General features: G+C 44.8%; 1 protein-coding gene across 1 annotated transcript; it reads right to left on the bottom strand.

Annotated features, from left to right (window-relative positions):
* Positions 1-607: 607 nt before the first annotated feature.
* Positions 608-21,814, bottom strand: CLDN1 (claudin 1). Its single transcript, XM_030576409.1, has 4 exons — positions 21,373-21,814; positions 7,059-7,223; positions 6,363-6,447; positions 608-3,034 (listed from the first exon to the last, which is right to left on the bottom strand). Exons 1-4 carry the CDS (start codon positions 21,593-21,595, stop codon positions 2,872-2,874), a joined length of 636 nt encoding a protein of 211 aa, XP_030432269.1. The 5' UTR covers positions 21,596-21,814; the 3' UTR covers positions 608-2,871.
* Positions 21,815-22,503: the final 689 nt, after the last annotated feature.

Raw genomic sequence — 22,503 nt, 5'->3', positions numbered from 1 at the left:
GTCTGTCTACTCTGCATTGTAAAGCAGGGCCTCTAGGACCTGGGCCTCTGGACTTGGCCTTCCCAAGCCCGTGCATGAGCATCCCCACTGGGCTGAGAACGGCTGGACCTGGGTCTCACAGCTGTCTAACACATCCATACTGCACTCCACACACTCTCTGGCTTGGCTCTGCGGCTTTACATGCGCCCACACTGAAAAATGACAGGGTTTGGACCCGAGTCATAGCAGGGCTTGGGCGCGGACTCACCGCTGACCAGGGTCCTAGGACCCAGGTGCCAAGAGCTTCCTGACTTGAATCAGACTGATTTGCGTGTGGATGGAAAAGGGGCTGGAGGTCAAACCTGAGTTGAAGCCCGGGCTTAGTATGCAGTGTAGACAGACCCAAGGAGACCACAGCGGTGGTGAGAGAGTCCCTTGCACTCTCCATCTGCCTGCCTCATTCAACCGGCCTCAGCCACTCAGTGACACACTGTAGTACAACAGGCCTTATTCAGTCAGCCCGAATCCCCTGGGCCTGATCTCTGCTTCTCTCTCTTTTCCACACCCCCACTCCGCCCCCCATGGTTATTGTTCTGTGGTAAAAATGAATGATGCAATTTTGTTTTCTTTAAAAAAAATTCCATTTATTGAAAACATTGTTTAACACTTTATACAAGTTCCCTGTGGAAAAGTCTGTTCCCCCTGCACTGGGTCAGACCCGGATACACAAGAACTGAGCTCTGCTGCTGACAAGAACTGAGCTCTGCTGCTGACAGACCCAGCCTGGGCTGCTGACTTGTCAAACCAGGGACTTCTCAGGCAGCCACATGGCTCCCCTGGAAGTTGTAAGTGTGGGTGGGTTGCAGGACTGGGCCCAGTACTGACTTAAACCTGGAGTTGAGGGATGGGCTGTATTATTGCAGTGTTCCTTGGAGTACAGCTGGTGGTCAGGTCAACATGATCAAATATCCTACCAATACATCTTACATATTTCAACCTCAGGGCTGCCCCTATTCACACCAGGATGTCAAGCAATTTGACTGCCCTGGACACATGCCAAATGATTAGCTAGTATTTAGAAGCCACCGGCTTCTTTCCTTTCAGACTGAGTTTGTGTTTCAGACTGAATTGCTTTGGCCCTTTGGGGAACACGGGACCTGCCAGGCTGGACCAGAGCAGGGCTGCCTAGTCCAGTATCGTGGCTCGGACAGTGGCCAGCACCAACTGCTTCAGAGAAGGTGAATTAAGCTTTTCCCAGGAGTTTCTTTCCCAGATGATGCCTGCTTGTAATGGCTATCTGGGCATCAGGCTTCTGGAGCTCTCTTTGGTGAGTTTGGATTCAAAACTTTGGGACTTGGGATATGGGCTGGATCCGTCTAGAGGAAAACAATCCAGGGTAAAAATGGCAGTGTCCTGAGCAAGGTGTATGTCTGTGGGAGCTTTCCCAGGGGAATCTCTCAGGGACTTGCCCTGGAGTCAGTTTGGTTCGACATATTTATGAATGACTTGGAAGAAGAGGCAAGCCACATGCTAATTCATTGACGGGGTAGGGGGAGGGGATGCTAAATCAGGGAGAGTTGCAAACAGCAGCAAGGCCAGAGAAGTAACAGAAAGCAATCCAGAGAGGTTAGGAGTAAGGGCAAGACTTTAAAAATGAATTAACCAACCTAGAAATGTGTGAATTAATCCAGCTGGGGAATAGTTGGCCGACAATTAAACTGAAGGAAACAGAAAGCAGACTACTCAGAAAGCAGCCACGCTGAAAGAAGCCTACAGGTGATAGAGGACAGCAGCTTGGATTGGCATTTGCAGGGTGGCACTGAAACACAAATCAGTACCATCGTGTGCTGCATCTGCAGAGGCATCACGTCATAGATTGCTGAGGTGTTAATCCCTCTGTGCAACACTGGAGAGAACATACCTGGAATACAGTGAATAGTTCTTGCCACCTCACTCCTAGAACTCACAGTTTGGGGACAGGGAACTTCACAGAAGAAAATGACAAAAAAGCGAAGGAGATGGATTCTGAGAAAAGAACGCACAACTCAGCTCAGAGATGACAGAATGTGGGCAGTGGATTGGCTAGAATAACTGGTAACTAATATCTGAAAGGAGCAAACTTCAAGGAGTAGAGGAATTGTTTAAGGTGGTGTTCACTGGCGTGTGTGTGTGTGCATGTGCGCACATGCACACATCTGTGTGTGTTTGTATGTAGTAGCAATGAGTAAGAATAAGGGGTAAAACTGAGCAAAGTCAGATTTAGGGTAAATAACATCAGGAAAAATCTGCAGTACATCTCTGGGGTTTGCTAAGTTTTGTGATTCTACAATCTTTGGTGTGCTGATCTGTCCATACAAGAGAGAGGGATAAAATAGGAAGCCATAGCAAAATCATAAGACCTTATTAGACCCTCTTAGAACGGGTACTGTGGGTCAGGTCTTTCCCCTAGATCGGGATCTTTCTTCTAACACTACTTCTATCAGTTTGTATAGAAAAAAAATATATACACCACACTGGACTCCAGCTTAATGGAATCAAGGGGCTGAACTGTTACCATCTAATTGTTTTTTTTTATATAAAGTACAAATATTTGTCTGAAAAAAGTACCACTTCCCTTTTTCTCTCAATGAGCTGCTGGATCAAGATTAACACAAGCTTGAAGGCTGCACCCTTCCAATGAGGATATCTATGAATAAGGCTAGTCTTCCTCTTTGGGATGGGAGAGAAAGGAGGATTCATGTCCAGTAATGAAGAGGATTATAAAAATGTACACATTTGCTGTAATAAAAGGAAGGCAGTATGCAGAAGGTCTGAACTTCACTCCAAGCTGGTCTCCGCATCCTCTCTTTAATGAGCTTCGTTGCTGACACAGGTGGCTCCTCCCCATCTCGATTATACATAATCCTTTCCTGCTGAGGGGGCACTCTTTGGGTAGGCACGGGTGGGTGGGTAGGAAGTTTCTCTTCGTGGACAGGAGCAGCAGAGGAAGGCGCCTCCCAAAATAGTGAGAGAAGCAGCTGCCCAGCCAATGAAGAGGGCCTGTCCAAATTCAAATCTGGGGAGATATAATAAATAGTAATAAATATCAAAAAATCCTAGGATCAGAGGCAAAAAGACCCCCAACAAACTCTGGCCAGCGAGCCAACCAACACGCAGCACAATCCTTGTTCAGTAGAGCAACATTGCCAGTCCTAAAAATATGGAGTCAGGCCCCCCAAAATCACGAGATTGGCTTAAAAAAATCATGCAATTTAAAAATAGAAAATATGTTGAGCTCCTTTTCCTTGCCTTCTGGTTTCTGAGCCTGTAGGTCACACCTGGCTCACAGTTTCAAGCCTTTCTTTGCTCCCACAGGGCTAGAAACTTACTCTTTTTATAAAGAAAGTGAAGATTCTACCTAATCACATGCCCCCTGGAGCTTGAGCTTTAAGAAAAACACCAGCTATCAGGAGACTTGAAACCATGAGAGTTGGCAGCTCTGTGAACTAATTTTGAGTCCCGAGGTCCCTATTGGATTTATGGGTTTCCCCCCATGACTAACACATCTGTGAAAGTCACACTGCAGCGATTTCATCCATCAGGGCTCAAGCTGTCAGCCACCCTCGATATTCTAGGGATGCCCTCTTGCTACCCAATGGCAATTCAGGGAGAAATATCATGAGGCGGTGTTCTATTTAAAGCACTATAGAGCAGGTAGGGGTTATATAATGGCATGTGCTAAGATGGAGTTTAAGTAGAATCAAATAAATGAAAAAACACAGCAGGTGCAAGTCAGCAACTGAACCTAGGAGCCATAAGCAGCAGAACCACATCTTACGGACAAAGTACAAGAGTGTTTCATAGTAATGGCTCAAAACCGTTCTGCTTGCAATGGATATATCCTCATGCTCGGACCATTACAATGTAGCAATTTATTTCATAAGAGATGAGATATGAAGGTCTTCCAAACAGGTGATGATAAATCTTGATATCACCCCAAATCATCCTGTAATTTATCTATGCACAATATTTGATTTACTTTGCTAGGGCCCAGGTGGTGCTGTTTATTTAGCCTCTCTGATTTCTCCCCTTTGAGTTACATTAATTCTAAAGCTGGTTGGAAAATGGCGGCAGGGGGTTGGTGGGGGGTGGAATCAGGACACACTTTGTTTCTCTTTTTCATGGATTTTTTTGTTGAAAATTTTCCAACTAGCTTTTACTGACTCCTCTGGAAACAAAGATGCCATCGGTGACTGCCCCCCCCCCACAATATAAAAGCAATATGTTTATAGAATGGCTTATTGTTGGTTCCATGTGTGGAGTAATAAGTATGTTGCTCTTTGTTAGTGCCTTTCATCTGAGGGTCTCAAAGTGTTTCCTAAACATTCATTTTTTAAGCTTCACAGCTACATTCGGTTATTTCTCCCATTTTACAGATGGACAAACTGGGGCGCAGAGAGAGGATCACACAGCAAACACAGTGATGGAGTTAGGAATAGAATGCCAGATGCTTCTGTCACTTGCCTGTGCTCTAGCCACAAGGCACTACTCCCTCTGAATTGCAAACATTCATTGTGTTTGTACTGCACCTAGCACGGTAGAGTCCTGGCCCATGACTAGAGTGTGCAGGCACTACAACCATACAAATAATAATAATTACTTGTCACAGTTAACTGACAGGAATGGCATACCGTCCAATTCTGCAAGGCTTAACCAAAAGATAAAAGTAAAGAAGACAGAAGACAGTGTAATGCACTGATTTAAATTCTTCTTTCACTTTTACCCATGAAATCCCACTAACAGGCCACTATTTTACCCCAGTGGTGTATTTGGCACAATGGCAAAATCTGTATCTGACTCTCCTTTTTCAAATGCTAACCAGCTCAAAATAGAGTTAAAAAAGTAAAATTGCTGGCGCGGAGACAGAGTTTTGTGATGAAAATATAGACATAAAATTGACCCTGTTGTATGATTTCAAAGTGCAATTTATGACAAGACTTTGTGAATGAGTTACATTTCACTGTTAAAACAGATCACCAATCTTGCCTCTTTTGGTTCATCACTCAGTTTGGACATTCTTTTGGCACAGGAAAACGGATTAAAAGAATCCAGATCACCTCCTCTCTGCCTAGAAAATACAGCGTGCAGCAAAGTAGCTTAAAACATCAATTTGCAGAACCTATGGACACACATTAGAAATAATTGGCAGCTGCGAGGTTATAAGCATCACAGAAATGCACATCAAAGGTGAAAAGCTGCGTGGCATTGTTGGAATATGGAGAGAGTCATTCTCAAGACTCATCATTCTGACGTTTATGTTCTAGAAGCCAAAATGCTAGCACTGACTCTGCCCTTCACCTGCCGTGCAACCCTGGGCATGTCACTGTTCTTTGCCTCAGTTTCCCCATATGTAAATTGGGGCAATGATACTGACACTACATCATAAAGCACTTGGAGAGCTACAGCCGCAGAGCTCACGTAAGAGCCACACTGAATATATTTCTTTTATGGCAAAATTGTAAAATCCCATAATTTTAGCTTAATATGAAGGGACACACCATTTAATCACCATTAAAAGTTGTTTTAAATTTAAAATTAAGAAAATTTAAATTAAAAATTGTGAGAAAAATGAAATCAATACTCCTTATTTTACAAAAAAAATTGCTTAAAATCATTTCATGCTATTTCACTATTTGTTCACATACTGGGCTCATGCCTGGCATTCCCATGCTGCTCAATGGGTTCTGGCTAGATCCCAGCTAGGGAGTTTGAGTTGTGAGGCATGCAAAAGGGGTTTGTGGTACAGCAAGAGATGAGAAACCTTGGTTTCAAACATCTTAAAAAGCTGTACATCACTACACTGGGCCTGGACGGAGCCAAATGCATAAACATTCATAGAGGCGGCTTACTGAGTAGAAGGCTGGTTGGAGTGAGACAGACCAAGGGTCCTGGTTTGCCACTGAGCCGTGTGTTGACATGGATAGCCGTGGAGAGCGAGGGAACTGCGCTCCCATTCCAGTTGGGTAGCATTTCACCCTCACTTTGCATAGGTGTCACAGTGCAAGGCAGTGAGCAGCTGGGCCCCACAATCTTTTATGAGAGTCACAAAATTACGGCTGATGCCAACATGCAGCTCTAGGCCCTGCTCTTGTGACAGGATCTGCGGAGGCGTCAGGATCTAGTCATGCGGCTCCGGTTGCCTTAGTCAGATTTAACCCTTCTAACACAAGGGCTAGGAAACTCCTTCAAGCAAACCCTGTCAGGGCACCAATAATCACGATAGCCCACTCTTGCTCCAGCTGAAATCAATGGCAAAATTCCCATTGACTGAGATGGGTCAGGCCCTGCAGTGCACCACTCATTTGCCTTATGGTACAGTGTCATTATGCAAGACAGGCCATTACCTGGTGTTGACAGGGGTGAAAGGGTTGTAGAAGTCCCGAGCCACTCGGTGTCCATACCAGGATGTGGCCACCAAGACAGCAAAACCTGCCAGTGAAATTCAGACAATTGAATGGTTGGTTAGTCAATAGGGAAGCCTCCAAAGAGGTGACATGGTCTCAGCAAAGATTAGTACACTGAGGAACTGCAATCCTGAGAGATGCTGAGCACCCACAACTCAAAGCCAAAGTGTGGCTTGAAGCCACAGGCCAGCACTGGATGGAAGATATGGGTGGGGGGCCAGTGCCATGGACCTACTCTGGTTAATTCAGCTCCCTTGGACCGGGGACAGCTGCAATCTGGTCCCTTTGGTGGCAAAAACTTGGCATCTCAGCACTCTTGGGACTTTCCAGCCCATGGCACAGCATGCCAGGACACTAAAGAATAGGGGGAGTCCAGCTAGTTACTGTAATCCTATGAACTATGGAAATTTTGGAAAAGACCAACCAAATGAATGACTGGCCCTAGGACATGCAATGTGTGTCTGCAGTTTCCAAAGGGTTAATAAGTGAAGGCAAAATTATTTCCAGATGTTCCAGTACAACTAACACGTAAAAGTATTTTATACTCTTCTCTCACCCAGAATACCCAATTGCAAAATAAATCCTATCCAGAAATGGGCACCTATAGGCGTGTTTGCTCTTTGAAATGTTACAAACCTGCAATAAGGAAGATCACGCCCCCAAAGACAGCCATCCTCATCTTCTTCACCTCATCATCCTCCATGCATTTCATGCATTTCATGCCAATCACAGCAACAAATATGGCAATGAGTCCCAGGAGTATGCCAGCAACCATCAGTGCCCGGGTAGCCTGCAGACTGCCTACAAGGACAAACGTAGCGTTGTGTTGGTTAGAGTTACCATGAGGTTATCAGTGCGTTGAAGAACCCAAGGTACAAGCTGAAACACAAATTATTGGGCTTAATATAGATATAATGGTGAAATTCTGTGGCCTCTGTTAGGCACAACTTTCTGGCCTTAAACTCTGTGAAGGACTGTCATGCATCCAGTCGATTATATAAAATGGTGGACCACACAAAACCTCTTCTGAAGTCAATTGCAGTTCAGAGAGCTCAGCTCCTTGCAGGATTTGATCTTCAACAACTTTTGTTCCCTAACCATTTTAATTCCAATTAAAAGAGAATACATTTGCTAGTTATCAAAGGGCAGAAGTTGGTTTTAGGCTCCAATCTGGCAAAACCTTTAAACACATGCTTAACACACGCTTAACTGCAATCAGTGGGAACTCTTTAGTGTTCAGCACTTTTGAAAATCAGACCTCTACGTATCTCACAGCTTGTCTATATGGTACAGCCACACACACTGAGGGGCAGGGATATGAATTCCAACATGGACCAATGTCCTGCCCATGTAGATACTGAAGGTGCACGCTAGACGTTTCCTTGTGCATGTTAATCCAGGACTGACTGCTATTCTTCTTAAGCTCCAATGATGTCAAATGCCCTTTTCGTTAGAGCTGATCTGAAAATTATGTGAAAAAAATCAGTTTTGTCAAAACAATTTTTCATTGGAAAATGCTGTTTTGGCAAAACCAAATATTTTCACAACACTCTGTTGATTTCAACATTTTGTTAGGAAAAAAATTGAAAATGTTGCAATGCCCCATCTTGACATTTTTTGAATGAAATGTTTAGATATTTCACTTAGAAATTTACTTTATTTTATATTTTTAAAAAGGGTTGATACTGAATTTTTCTAAAGGAAAAAAATCTCAAACAATTTTTCCCCCTTGAATTTTACTTTATGAAAAAAATTGAAAATTTTGGCTTTTCACGCCAGTTCAGAATGAAAAGAACGAAAAATCTCACAATTTTTCTCAGGATGGAAACTCTGTTTTCCAACCAGCTCTACTTATAACACAATGTCCCTGCTCTCCAGAAATCAAGAAAATACTATTGTTGAAACATCATTTATATTTTCTGGGTAGGTTCTGCTGCATTGTTGTCCTGTATTTGTGTAATAATGCAAATATTACAGGAATCCAAATGCAAAGGCACCAGGTGTTATACATTCCAGCATCTAAAGTGTGGGTCTATCTAATCTAATCATCTAGGTTTTCATCTGCATTCACAACCATGGGATCAGAGTGGCTGTTGTAAAAAAAAAAGTCATTTCTGTTAAATATAAAGATGACTTAAAAATTGGAGGAATGGTAAATAATTATAGGGACAGGTCAGTTGTACTGACCTATCTGTATTACGTGGTAAGGTGGGCTCATCTGAACAACATACATTTAAATACAGCCAAGTGCGAGGTATAGGAACAAAGAATATAGGTCTCACGAGATGGGGAATGCTGCCATGACACAGAGCAGAATGTAAGGGTAGGTAACTGAATGAACATGGGCTCCCAGTGTGATTCTGTAGGTAAGAGGCCAAATAAGATACTTTGATGCATAAGCAGGGGAATATCAAGGAGGAGCAGTGAGGAGATAATACTTCTGTATTCAGCATTTGTGGGATCATTATTGGAATACTGTGTCCAGTTCTGGTGTCTACACTCAGAAAAGGATGCTGAAAAATTGAAAAGTTTTCAGAAAAGAGCTAGAAGAATAGTTTGAGATCTGGAAAACCTGCCTGACTGTGAGCCGTATGAAACTTAATCTATTTGTTTATCCAAGAAAAGGATGAGAGGTGACTTGATCATGGGCTACAAGTACTTACATGAAAAAGAGTTTTCAGAGAGTGGATGGCTCAAGGCATAAGAGATCTAATGCTTAGAAGCTGAATAAAGCCACCTGCTATGCTGACACTTGTGAGAGGGGACCAAAATAGGGCCATTTATATAACCTACGGGCCAGTATGTGACACACTCCACCCTGTGCCAGATCTACAGCAGTTATGAGTCCTCTACATGCCCAGATGGAGAGCCTGGCTCTTCATCTCAGCTGTAGGGACTCATGCTCTTAGCTCTGGAGGTCCCTGACTCCAACTACGGCATTGGCCAGAGTGGCAGCAAACCCACATCCGTTCTATGTAGATTCTAAAACCATGCTCTTCACTGTAATGTCCAAATGCTCCATAGCTTCATGCTGCTCCTGCAACAGGAGGATTCTCTCCTAGCCCATCACAGCCCCTACAGGGCAAGTGTCCAAATCTGGTGGATGGAGTTTCCCATCAGAAAGCCCTTAGTCTGCACCTGCAGCCGCTAAAAACACACCAGGAGCAGATCTATTGAGGAAGAAGGTGCTATTTTGACACCATTTATTTTCGGATTCCAGCTGCTCTTTAAACATCATTACACCGATCCCTTTCCCAGACATCCTGGGTCTTCCCTTTGTCTTTTAATAGAGTCTTTGGAAGATTCCTTCCTTAAAAGCCAGGGAGAGTTGGCCCTGAATAGCCCATCAGAAACAAGGGATCACCTTGTTGTAAGAGGACAGAAAGGCACCAATTTTTTAAGGCAAGTCAGGACCAGTCTCTATGTAAATGTTCAGCTTCTTAATGGTGCAGGAGTTGGTTGTGCTGTGCAGTGAAAAAACAAACAGATCCAGATCAGTGGGAACCGACACACCCTGCCCAAGAAAAAAATACTCCTGCCTCTTAGGGGATTTTCACTTTCAGAGTGGTGGGGCTTAGCTGCCTTGTATTTCTCGGACTTTCCTTAAAAGGGAAAATACCCATCAAAGCACCACAGGTGAGTTTCCTTTGTGTCACCATTGGTCGTGGCTTGCAAACTTACAGCAGTGTTGGTCCAGGATGACTCCAATAACATCAATGGAGTGTCATGGGTGTAAGTGATATCAGAATCAGGCTTTAAATGTATCTTATTATGCTATTAAAGAAGCAGAAAAATTCATCATCAGGCTCAGTGATCAAGCACGGGTGATTTCAATCCAAAATAATATTTTGTAACACTCTTTCTCTTGGTTATTTTTTTATATTTGTCAAGTTATGTTGGATCATTTTTTAAACTAATATTTGTCCAGGGAATATAGCTTAGAAAAGACTGACACAAAAATCAGCTTGCATTAGGAAACTCATTCTACAATAATAGCCAAGACCGCACGTGTGTTTCATGGTAAATTTTGCAACATGTCAGCAGCTTTGCAATGGCCAATAGCTGAGCGTATAAACTCTGATTTTCTTTGTACGTGAGGAAAGGTTGTTTATCAGATGTACTGTGACTATATGTTAAGTCTATTGGGCATAATTTAGGCTCATTTTGATTGTGAAAGAGATAACCCTAAAGGGAGAGAGGTTTTGGAAGCGATGGAAGAGTTTTGCAAGAGGTTCAGAACTGTGGGACGTAATCTAAATATCGGGCAACTAGGAGTAAAAGCTCAGTTACTTGACACAGGGGGTAATAAATATAGTAAATAAGTAACAGGGGGAGGTATTTGCTAGAGAGGAATTAAAATGACTTTAGAAGACAATGAAGGCAATTTTAGTACTAACCACAGATATAGCATTTACTTCAGCAAACCTTAGCTGATTACCTTCATGAGATCACTGCAGAACTGGTAAACAAGGATCACCATCCAAATTTCATAGATGGGGAAACACAGAAATCACAAGATTTTCCAAAGCCACACAAAAAATCAGTAACAGAACATGGGGTTAGATGTCAGAGGCTCTTGATGCTAGTCAGCTGTTCATTCCCCTAGACCACGCAGCCACCCTTGCTTGGCAGAAAAAGAGGAGAGAGGCACTTAGTAAAGGAGGTGGCTGCTGGGACTAGGTTCAGGATTGTTTGGCTGAACGGACCCTTTTGTATTCCCAATGAGTTTTCTATTTGACACTTGGCCATGAATCTGACAGAGCTCCATGGGAAAAGCTGCTGGTGAGGGTCAGAGTTAAGGTTTACGTTGGAACCTTTAATGTTTTTGACTTTTCAACATTTAGGATTTTTGAACTAAAAACTTGCTATTTCTTAGCTTTATTATTATTTTGTTCTGAACAGCATTTACAGTGTTAGCTCTGTCTTAGTGAAGGGTGTGTATGCGAGAGAGAGAAAAAGGGAGAGCAAGAGAGCAAACAGGAAGGTGGGTTGAGGTTGTTTGTTCACTTGTGTTTGTCTGTGAATATCAATACTGTCGGGGTCTGTTCTCCTCCCCTCGGATCCCTCTTGCCAAAGTGTCCTGAGGTTATTTCACAGAGTTCCACCATGTGCCCAGGAAAGGGCTTTCCCCTCTATTTCAAAGCTCCCTCCCTCCACCAATGGGCAGAATGTTACCCACAAAGAAAGACCTTCAAGCCATTGTCTCCATTTCTTTCCATGGAGAATTTCTAAGGTACACACTCCCTTTGTTTCAGTTTGCGCCACTGACTTGAAATGGTTAAATCGTTTGTTCACCATCTCCTTCTCTGCAAAATCTGCTCATTTTAGCTGAGGTTCAAAACTGAATCTATGTGGACCTTGTGATGAACCTGGGCAATTCTCTAGCATCTCTGCATCTGCAAAGTTTTTACTCACATGGGCCCGTTTGGTAGCACAGCCTATTCAGATAGATTGCATTTATTTATAGTTTAGTTGAAGCTCCCCAAACCTTGAAAAAAAAATCCAAAATTGCCTTGGACATTGCAAAGGGCAACAATATACAGCAATAGCTGATGTTGGGGGTAGTTAACTGGCTGGGTACAGATAGATCAGTGTTAGATCTAACCTTATTTAACATCTTCCCGGTCGAACGGGCAGTAGTATTACCAATGAAACTTCCAGATGGCTCTAAACTAGAAGGAGTTGCTACTGCCAATGATGATGGGAAAACAACACCGAGGGTCATGGCGAGGTTAGAAACATGAGCAGAAAACAACAAAATGACATTTTTTAAAAAAGTGCAACGACCTGTATGGGGGGATAGAATTCAAACTCAGGTGCTCAGTGGGAAGGAATAACCAGGGCAACAGTAACAGTTGACAGAGACGTGGTCTGACTGTGATGGCACCCACTTGCCATTCAACCCCTCTTTAACACAAGGCTTCAGGTTCTGTTTCTCTACCTGTCACTGTCTGTGACTGTGCCTTCCTCCCTTTTGCCGAGTGCATTGATAGGGGTTAATTACCACACAGGTGTGTAGCTCCCGTGTAACCAGGGTGGTGGCTCAGTACAGGATTATCTAAATCTGCACACACGTGAGAGGTTAGAGAACCGAGGCCAGCGACAGTCCGTGATGACTAGTCTTTTAGGACAAATGTTCTGTTTACTAGAGAAATAAGGGATTGTCTCTCCACCCTTGCTCGTGCAAATAGTTCCACTGAAGTCAGTGCTGGTGCAGCTGCTCAGAACCTAGGAAAAACAGGCCGATTTAATTTAAGAGCCCAGCTAAGGATTTAGGAGCCAAACCACAGGCATCCTTGTCTGAAAACATTGATCTTACCCAGCTGCAGGGTGACCAGACAGCAAGTGTGAAAAATCAGGACGGGAGTGGAGGGTAATAGGCACCTATATAAGAAAAAGCCCTGGATATCAGGACTGTCCCTTTAAAATTGGGACACCTGGTCATCCTACCCAGCTGTCCACCAAGAACTGGACTGATACCAACCACAGCCATCAGATGGCACCAGTATTTGGTCCCTACTATCCATTATTTACTCAAAAGTGAAAGGCTCTTGTTGCTGTTTAGTAATAATGAAGCAGCTCTGCAAACATTTCCTAGTGATGGGTGATAGTAAGTGTAGGACTGGGTCTTAAGACAACCGCTGGAAAGGGTTACCTTTAAAATAGTGTTACTTTGTGCAAATGTTAGGGGAGCTCTCACTGAAATTAAAATGTGAAAAGCAACATCCTTTACAAAATATGCTAACTGTCTGCTTCAGGAAATTTGATTTGGTCTATGGTCGTAGATTTGGACATATGGACTACATGATGTACAATTTCATCAAAGTCCTAGATAAGATTTTTCCATGGCTCTGAGGGGCTGGCATAGAAATAATCATATGAAGTTGTGTGCTAGCAGAAAGCTTTTGCTAGAGTAAATGTGGGATTTCTTTTATACCTTCACATTTCAGCCTGGATTTTGTTTATGCCACATGTTAAATAAAAGCTATGTTGAGAAAGTTACTGCAGCTATTTTTGTAAAGCCAACATTTTTAAAGCATATTTCCTTTAGAGGTCTGTGTGTGCGCACACACTTTTATATTGTGCTGGTTCTCCACATGAGCAAATCCAATCCTTGATGGGTTGTTGATCAGCTGATGTGTCTACATATTTTTAGCTAGACTTTGACAAGCCATTCCTAGTAACCACAGATGCATCTGAGCGTGGTATAGGAGCAGTTCTCATGCAGGAAGCAACAGATCACAACTTCCATCCTGCCGTGTTTCTCAGCAAGAAACTGTCTGAGAGGGAAAGTCACTGGTCAGTCAGTGAAAAGGAATGCTATGCCATTGTGTACCCCCTGGAAAAGCTACGCCCATATGTTTGGGGACGGCGGTTCCAGCTACAAACTGACCATGCTGCACTAAAGTGGCTTCATACTGCCAAGGGGAACAACAAGAAACTTCTTCGTTGGAGTTTAGCTCTCCAAGATTTTGATTTTGAAATTCAGCACATTTCAGGAGCTTCTAACAAAGTAGCTGATGCTCTCTCCGGTGAGAGTTTCCCAGAATCCAGTAGTTAAAAAGTGTTCTTAAAGTGTAAAAGTCTGTTAGTTATATACATAGTGGTATATGTAACGGTGCATGTGTTGTATTACTCTGTTTATTTTAAAGTTCTAGGAGGAAATCGCCGCCAGTCAGGTTCCCCACTGTCTGCAATTTGTGGGGGGGGTGTCATAAACAGATAGCTAAGGGTTAAGGTTCTTTTACCTGTAATGGGTTAACACAGGGAACCTGAAACACCTAACCAGAGGACCAATCAGGAAACAAGACTTTTTCAAATCTGGGTGGAGGGAAGTTTTGGGTGTGAGTTCTTTGTTCTTTGTCTTGTGTCTGTGCCCTCTCGGCTCTGAGAGTGATCTTTCTGTCTCCTGGCTTTCTAATCTTCTGTTTCCAAGTTGTAAGTACAAGGATAGTAAGACAATAAGTTTGTATTAGTTTTTTGTATTTACATGTGTGTAGTTGCTGGAATGTGTTAAATTGTATTCTTTTTGGATAAGGCTGTTTATTCATTTTTTCCCGTTAAGCAATTGACCCTGTATATGGCCACCTTGATACAGAGACTTTATATTATGTTCTTTTTCACTCTTTTTATATAAAGCTTTCTTTTTAAGACCTGTTGGAATTTTTCTTTAGTGGGGACTCCAGGGAATTGAGTCTGCAGCTCACCAGAGAATTGGTGGGAGGAAGAAGTCAAGGGGAAAATCTCTTTGTGTTAGATTTACTAAGCCTGACTTTGCATACTCTCTGGGTGAGGGGGAGAGATTAGATCTCTCGGTACTTGTGTTTCCAGGACTGGAAGCAGGGAATCTCCTAGGGTCATCCAGGGAGGGGGGCCTGGGAGGAAGTACCAAGGAAACAAGGGGAGGGGGTTATTTCCCTCTGTTGTAAGACTCAAGGCATCTGAGTCTGGGGGTCCCCCAGGGAAGGTTTTGGGGGGACCAGAGGGTATCAGGCCCTAAAAATTCCTGATTGGTGGCAGCGCTATCAGATCTAAGCTGGTAATTAAGCTTAGGGGAATTCATGCTAACACCCATATTTTGGACGCTAAGGTCCAGATCTGGGAAGAAATGTTATGACAGTGAGCACACACTTTTATATTGTGCTGGTTCTCCACATGAGAAATTCCAATCCTTGATGGGTTGTTGATCAGCTGGTGTATCTACACATTTTTAGCTAGAATATTTTTCTGACACTGACTGGACATTTCCCTGCTACCAGGCCATACAAGACATGCAGCCAAGGGATGGCAGAGTACAGGTGAAACTGACAAGTGCTACGCTGCTCCCCGTTCCTATGAGAACAAGTAACTACCCATGAGTCACAAACAGCCCATGAAGTGTGGGAAACATGTTGCTCAAGCTATTCCAAACAGATCAGTCAGGAGCGTTCACTTCCCACTGGGGTTCGACAGAAGCCAGAGCTACCCACCAGTGCCAAAGCTTCAAGAATGATTCACTCAGCAAGGCCCATCTTACCTGCCTGGCTGTTGTGCCATTGTACCAGTGCTGGTGACGATGAACTTTCTCCCTTACTTTTATTATGCTTTTCAAGGGGTGCTTAGGAAAAACAACCCCCAGCTTTAAGATTAGATAAAAGCCTCTCTTTGTGACAAGATCAGTCTAAAGGGAGGATCCTCAGAGGCAAGCAGGTTAAAAAAAAGAGGGCTTTTATCTTATGCTGAATAAATATCTAACACTAAAAATGATTCACTCAGGTAAAAGGGATGGTTGCTGAACTCCAATCAAAAGGATCTTTGATAAAAGACCCAGACTGGCAACTCAGGTAAATGAAATTCTCTGTCTCAGATCATACAAACTTTTGGTGGCAGAAGTGGGAGCCTTACCCAGGCTGTCCCCACTGGATGTGGGTGCATAACCTGACAACTCCAGTCAGCAGAATACCATCTCTAGTCATGATGAAGTACTTAAATATCCAGGGCACATATAGTTTTGGACTCCAGTTGCTGAAAAAGGAATGATTAATGATGGTGGATTTTGTTGTGACTATACTTTGTGTCAGCCAAAAGGCCAAGAACGATGTGATGCAGACACCTGTCCACTAGCAACCACAAAGGTCACCAGATGAAGAGATGTCTGACATGTGCGCGACAACTGCTCACACTGACCTGGGCCAAAACTGAGAGAATGAGCAAAAAGTGAAAGGCTATGCAAGCCTCTTACCTGGCCATGGAGCCAGCCGCCCCTTCAACCCCTGAAAAGTCCATTCCTAAATTTGACATTGTGCTATTAAAAGTGCTCTAGAAAAGGGTGTGGAGATCATGGGGGCTAGTTAGCGACTGAAGGGTGAAGGCTGGCAATTCCATCAGGTGCGTTCGACACAGACAGAGGTAAGGACAGTGATCAGCGTGGGCTGCTTTATACTGTGCCTGTCCTGAAGTAGGGAAGAAGGCAGGACTCCCTGCTGTAATCGCTCAGTGACAGCATCAGAGAAAGCCTCTCTCCTGAACCATCCCATCCACACTGCCCCTTTTCTGAGGCCAAACACTCGCCTGGCTTGGTGGCGATTCAGGAGAGACATTTCCTCCATAAAACCTGGAAACTGTTCCCCATCTGCAGGCTTAAGAAAACTGAGCATGTGACCTCTACAGCAACGTAGGAGACGGCTCTGAGGGCAGGTTTTGCTGTCAAGCCAATGCCTTGTGACAGAGATTTCAATCCACTCTGCAGTAGCAGCCGCACCTCCCACGGGCGGTCTCAGTGGTATTCCGTCTGGCTCTTCATCTTCCCAACACAATGTGTAAACATTAGCCAGTCCCCACAGCAACCACGCTATCTCCATTCTACAGACAGTGGGGAATGGGACACCCCGGGGTAGATTCAGCCCGAACCACAGGAAAGCACAAATCCCACTGAGCTGCACCTGCTTATTCCAGAGCTAAAGATAACAGAGAGGTGGGTGGCTTGTCTAACTCCATCCAGCACACTAGCGGCAGAGCTACGATGAGAACCCGGCTGCTTCTGCTGCTAGTCCTAGGTTCAGTGCGGAGCTCCCCCAGTCAAGTATCATGGTGCTGCACTTGTGACCTGAGAGTGAAAACTTTCCCCCTCCACGCCCCACCAGGGAACAGCCTCAGCAAGGATGCTGGGGATGCAGGAAGAGAGGAGTTCGCACAGGAATAACACTGCTGGGCCCGGAAAGCATCCGAGCCCTTGTTTGTTTTCTGGGATGGGGCAGGGAATCCACACGGCTTTGGCGATTAAGCAGCAGCTGAGTCTCCACTTGTCTGAAGTGCAGCACCTTTCCCAGCGGCAACACCCCGCAGGGTGATGAATGGCTTGGACAGGAGTTGTCCTGACAAGACCCAGGAGGAGGAGCGAGAGAGTGCACAGATGGGGCCGAGAACTGGCAGGTGATGGTGCCAGGAATCCCACTTCATTGATGCTCTGGGCTGATTCTCCCAGCTCGGACCCATGTACCTCTGTCGAAGGCAACGGGGCTACTTGAGAATAAAACTGCCACAGGCGAGAGGTGGCTTCGGCCCTTGAATTCTCTAGTGCCATCTTTGCAGCAGACGAGCACTTCCTCTCTCACTGGGAACTGGGCACGGCGACCCATGGGGGCTACGGGTTGGAACAGCTCGGGGGCCGCTCAGCAATGTTCATTGCCAAGCTCATCTTCAGCCACAGGCTGGCCTGTGTGCGGGGGAGGGTAGAAAGTGCTTACAAAGAGAGTCCAGCACGCCCTAAGCAGGTAAAAGGACCTTATGGCTCGATCCTGCTGTCCTCATTCAGGAGAAAATCCCAGTGAAGTAAAGGACGCTGGGGGTCAAGAGGAGTTTCCCCATAGTATGGCCTGTAGGGCCGCCTGTTATACGTTTATCGTGTGATCAAACGACACTGAGGGCTCAGCCCTGGGCCGTGGCACAGCGTCCCCCACTGTCACAGAAGAATCATTGCTTGCAGAGCAGTAATTGTCAGTTAGTTACAAATAACTGGGGCCAGATCCTGTGGTCGTCACTCAGCTTGTAAGGAGTCATTAGTCAGGCGATGCCTATACTCTAAATTAACCCCCCCCTGCAAAATCGATGGGTTAAATCCAGGCTAGTTCCTTCAGGGAAATCTAACCTTTCCAGGTGTCAGTAAAATCCCCAAATGCCACTAGCCTCCCCTGTCCCCAGGGAGCTAAATAGAAAGGGGCGGAGGCCTCAGCTATGCAAAAACAAACATTGATTTGAAAATGGATTTGATTGACACCAGCCCAAGGTTGGTGCGTAGCTGTGCCCCGATTCTCCATGGCCCCACACCCAGGGGAGACTGAGTACTGCACCCACTTTGCACATCAGACTGACAGCCCTTATACCCACAATGCACTGCAGTAAACGACTGTATAATAAGCACATTATGGGGTGAGGGGGAGTGAGTTCTCAGGGCAAGAGGAAGCTGAGTGCACAACTGAAGGTGGATACCGGTAATTAGGGTGGGTCATTGCAAGCCTGAATGTCCACTGGCAGCACCCAGGGAGTGAGGTGGTGACTGACTGATTCAATTAACCTGCATTAACACGTCTAATGATCCCTTTATAGAGTCTCTGTGGAAAACTGCATGCGGGCTCCTGACTGAGATGACAAGACAGCATTGTTATTATGGGGTTTCACTGGGTTAATCACAGCTGGAAAAGAATGTCAGGAGTGCTACAGGGCCAGATCCAAAGCCACTGAAGTCAACGGGAGCCTTCCTTGTCAACTGATAGGAATGGGCCACATCCACCATGATTGAATTGGCCTTGTTAGCACTGACCTCCCACTTCGTAAGGCAACTCCCATCTTTTCATGCGCAGTGTATTTATACCTGCCTACTTTCCGTCACTCCATGCATCTGATAAGGTGGGTTCTAGCCCACGAAAGCTTATGCCCAAATTAATTTGTTAGTCTCTAAGGTGCCACAAGGACTCCTCATTGTTTTTGAACTTGGTCGCAATTGGAGGTTTTCTATTGACTAAACGGGAGCAGGATCTGGTCCTAAGAAAATGTTTTCTGCACAAACAATAAGAATCACATCTGACTAATGACTTGGTTAAATTTTTAGTTTCTGTAGCAGATGTTGAGTTGTGGGAACAGACAGAAGTGCTCAAATTACTGCAGTTTCCCCTCTCCCCTTTGAAAAGTTTAGGGTGGAAACATTTTGCATAAAGGGGGAAAAGTTGGAAAGTATCATCTTTTAGCAAAACAACACAAGGCCATTTGTCAGCCGATTATATAAACAGCTAATCAAAGGGATGGGGCTGTGGCATTTCACCCTCTTTTCCATACAAATCTTGCTCCCACCCTCAGGCCTTAGGGAGGTATAACTCAGCGTAAGATCTTGTTTATGCTACAAATTTAGCTCTATCCAGCTACAACCACTCAGGGGTATGAAAAATCCACACCCCTGAGGGCCACAGCTTTGCAGACCTAATCCCAGGGGTAGATGTGGCTGGGCCGATGGAAGATACTTCCATCCTCCTAGCTACAGCCACTCAGGGTGGCAGAGCTCCTACAGTGACAGAAAACCCCCTTTCCATTGCTACAGTCTTCGCAGGTTTTCTACACTTAAAAAGTTAGGGCAACGTAGCTATGTCAGTCAGGGGTGTGAAAAACCACACAGGTCAGTGCAGCTAACTCCCATTGTAGACGCAGCTATGTCACCAGAGGAATGTTCCTGTTGACGGAGCTGGCCTTGTTTGGGGAGCTAGCATTCCCATACTGATGGAAAAACCCTTTCCACTAATGTAGGCTGCATCTGTGCTGTGGGGTTTCAGTGGCACGGCTTTGGGGCCATGGCTATGGGTCTGTAGCCCCTATAGCATAGACAAGCCCTTAGTCAGTGGGAGTTTTTCCTGAAAAGATGGACCCTGGATCAGCCTGTATTTCTTCAAGAGAGCTGTGGTCTACATTTAAAATGTAGATCGATCTAGCTACAGCACTCAGGGATAGTGAAACTGACAAAGCTCCAGCAGAGATGTGTCTTCATTGAGAATCAAGGGTGCTCAGTGCTTCCCAGGAGGGGCTCAGCACCCTGCTGACTCAGGCCCCAAGGGAGGGGTAAGGACAGACACAAGGATATGACCAGAAGTGATTGCATCTGATTAAGAAACTGTTTTCATCTGAACATTCCCAGGGAATCACACCCCTCTCTGCCATCACATAAACTCAGGCTGTTTACTTGGAGAAATTTGTAACTGACACAGAACATTCTGTTCACAGTTAGAATAACTTTAGAGTCAGATTCTGATTTTCAGCCACGCGGGTGTAAATCCAGAGTACTGGGGCTGCACCAGATTTACAGGTCTGAGGGATTCAGCCTTTAGTGTGTCTCCTAGCACGATATCTTAGCTGCTTAGCGAATTGGTAGCATTCAATTGATGTAGGGAGTTTTTAAAGCCCCTTTTCCTAGATTGCTATAAATAGGAAACTCCCTGTATGAAGAACACTATAAACAGCACAAAAACTTGGGCAGATTCCTCCAGATCTTCAAATTCCTTCCTCCCCCACCTTATCTTATCAATAATTCCATCTTGCTGAGTTTTTCTGCACTTTCCTCTGAAGCAGTTGTTTCCCAAAGCGCTGATCTCCCTGTTCTTGGCATGTGTCACTGAGCTCACAGACCTCATTCATTAATTATTGCTTTTCCACCTCCAGTTTCTGGCTCCTTTGTCAACATCTGGGCCACAGGCCCAGGTTCATCGGCCGTCTCTCCTGAGCTATGCGACCGCTTAGACTCCAAAGGAACTGCTCGCAGTCACAGTAGCAACCAAGGTGTCCTGTAGAATATGCAGAAAATGGGCTGTTTTGCCCCTCAGAACCAAACCCAAACTGGGATTACTCAGAAAAGGAAGGAATCAGCAATTCCGCACTCTTTACAGATTCATATTAGATACTTAGGAAAACAAGTATTTGTTTCTTTTACACATTGGTCTTCTGGCAACTAACCCAAACTATGAAAAATTAAAATCCAATAGGAAAAGGTAGTGAATCACGGTGGCAGATTCTCCCTTCACTTCCCCCGTCTTCCAAAATAGACTAGTTAAAGCAGGATAAGACACCTGGTAAATTGAAAAAAGAATGTGCATGCATGGACTGAAGGCAGCTTATGCTGAAAAAAACTAGTTCCACTGAAAAAAAACCCTTTCCCACGTAGACAAGACCTTACCTGGAGTAACACTGTGAATCTAACTGAAGCAACTCTGTAGTTACTATCACGTGAGAAGAGACTCAGACCCACTGAGACATACGATTGTGTAGGGAAAGACCTATCTGCTCCTTCAGTGGCACCAGCTCAATCTTATCTACTACAATGAAAACAAAATGCAAGAAGCGTTTGTGTCTCCTGGCAATGCTTCCCTTGGCCAGGGTGAAAACACAGAACCAACCGGCACAGGAACAGCGCAGTTCACAACCTGGAGCTACTTACCCTCCAGTTTGAGCAGGGAGTCATACACCTTGCACTGCATCTGCCCAGTGCTCTGCATGACACAGGACATCCACAGGCCCTCGTAGATCGCTTGAGCTGTCACAATGTTGTCCCCAGCATATGAGGACATTTTCCACTGGGGCAGGGCTGCACTGATGATGATGCCGATCCAGCCTATGAAAGCAAGCACGAATCCCAGCAGCTGCAGACCTCCGCTGGCCATTTCTGCGCCAAGAAAGATATCGCTTGCAAATAGCTTTCGAAGTCTCCAGAGGGTCCCTAGATATTAAACTGAGCAGCCCAGGACCCCTAATCCTGCAACTGATCTGCCTGCTTCCCACCTAGCACTAATAACAGCAATGTGAATATCCTACAAACAGTCTTCCCTTCTTTAAGGTTCTTTTATAATCCAGGAGCAAGAGGCGTCAGTGGTGCTGGCTGAGAAAGCACCTGAATGAAGGGCAGAGCAAGTCTGGATCTTAATTTAAAGTACAGTCTTCGGGGTGCCCCCTAGTGGTTTCACTTGACTTCCCAGCTCGCAGGAGAAACTTCTGATTCCTCTGAAATTATTAAGAATTCAGGCGTCGTTTCCCTTCCAGTCTTGTGAACATGTGACTTTTATTACTTATTTTCAGTGGGAAAACAGGTGATTTTCTCCAGCACCTTACTCTCCTGTTAAATCAGCTGGTTTAATATGCACGTATTGATACAGCTCATGAACCAATGAGTGCAGAGTGCATGATCGATACGATTGTTTCACACTCCACCTTCTTTGCTACGCACTTGCGGTCTTAGGACACAGCAACAGCTGCAACTGAAAGGGTGAGTAATGCTGCCCCAAGCAATGAAGCATCCAAGTAATCTCACTGTGAGACTGGCTGCTGCTCGAGCACCTTCCATATGAGGATCTCAAAGCACTTTGTAGGCATTGGTCAGTGAAGGCACAGCACTCTGGGGCAGGCCCTGCGATCCATGTTCTAGAGGTCAAGGTGGATTTGCAGGCAGAAAAACTCAACATTGACTATGGTTTGCAACGGGCACTAAAAGTACAGACTCTCGTAAGGGCCCCACAAATGCACTCCAGACTGAGGCAGCAGAGGCTAGATGAGTGTATTTAGCGGACAAGAAGGG

This window comes from Gopherus evgoodei, chromosome 9 (genome assembly GCF_007399415.2).
Source record: "Gopherus evgoodei ecotype Sinaloan lineage chromosome 9, rGopEvg1_v1.p, whole genome shotgun sequence".
In the NCBI taxonomy this organism is placed as follows: domain Eukaryota; kingdom Metazoa; phylum Chordata; order Testudines; family Testudinidae; genus Gopherus; species Gopherus evgoodei.
The sequence above is the reverse complement of the archived record's forward strand: the minus strand, read 5'-3'. Positions and strand labels throughout refer to the sequence as shown.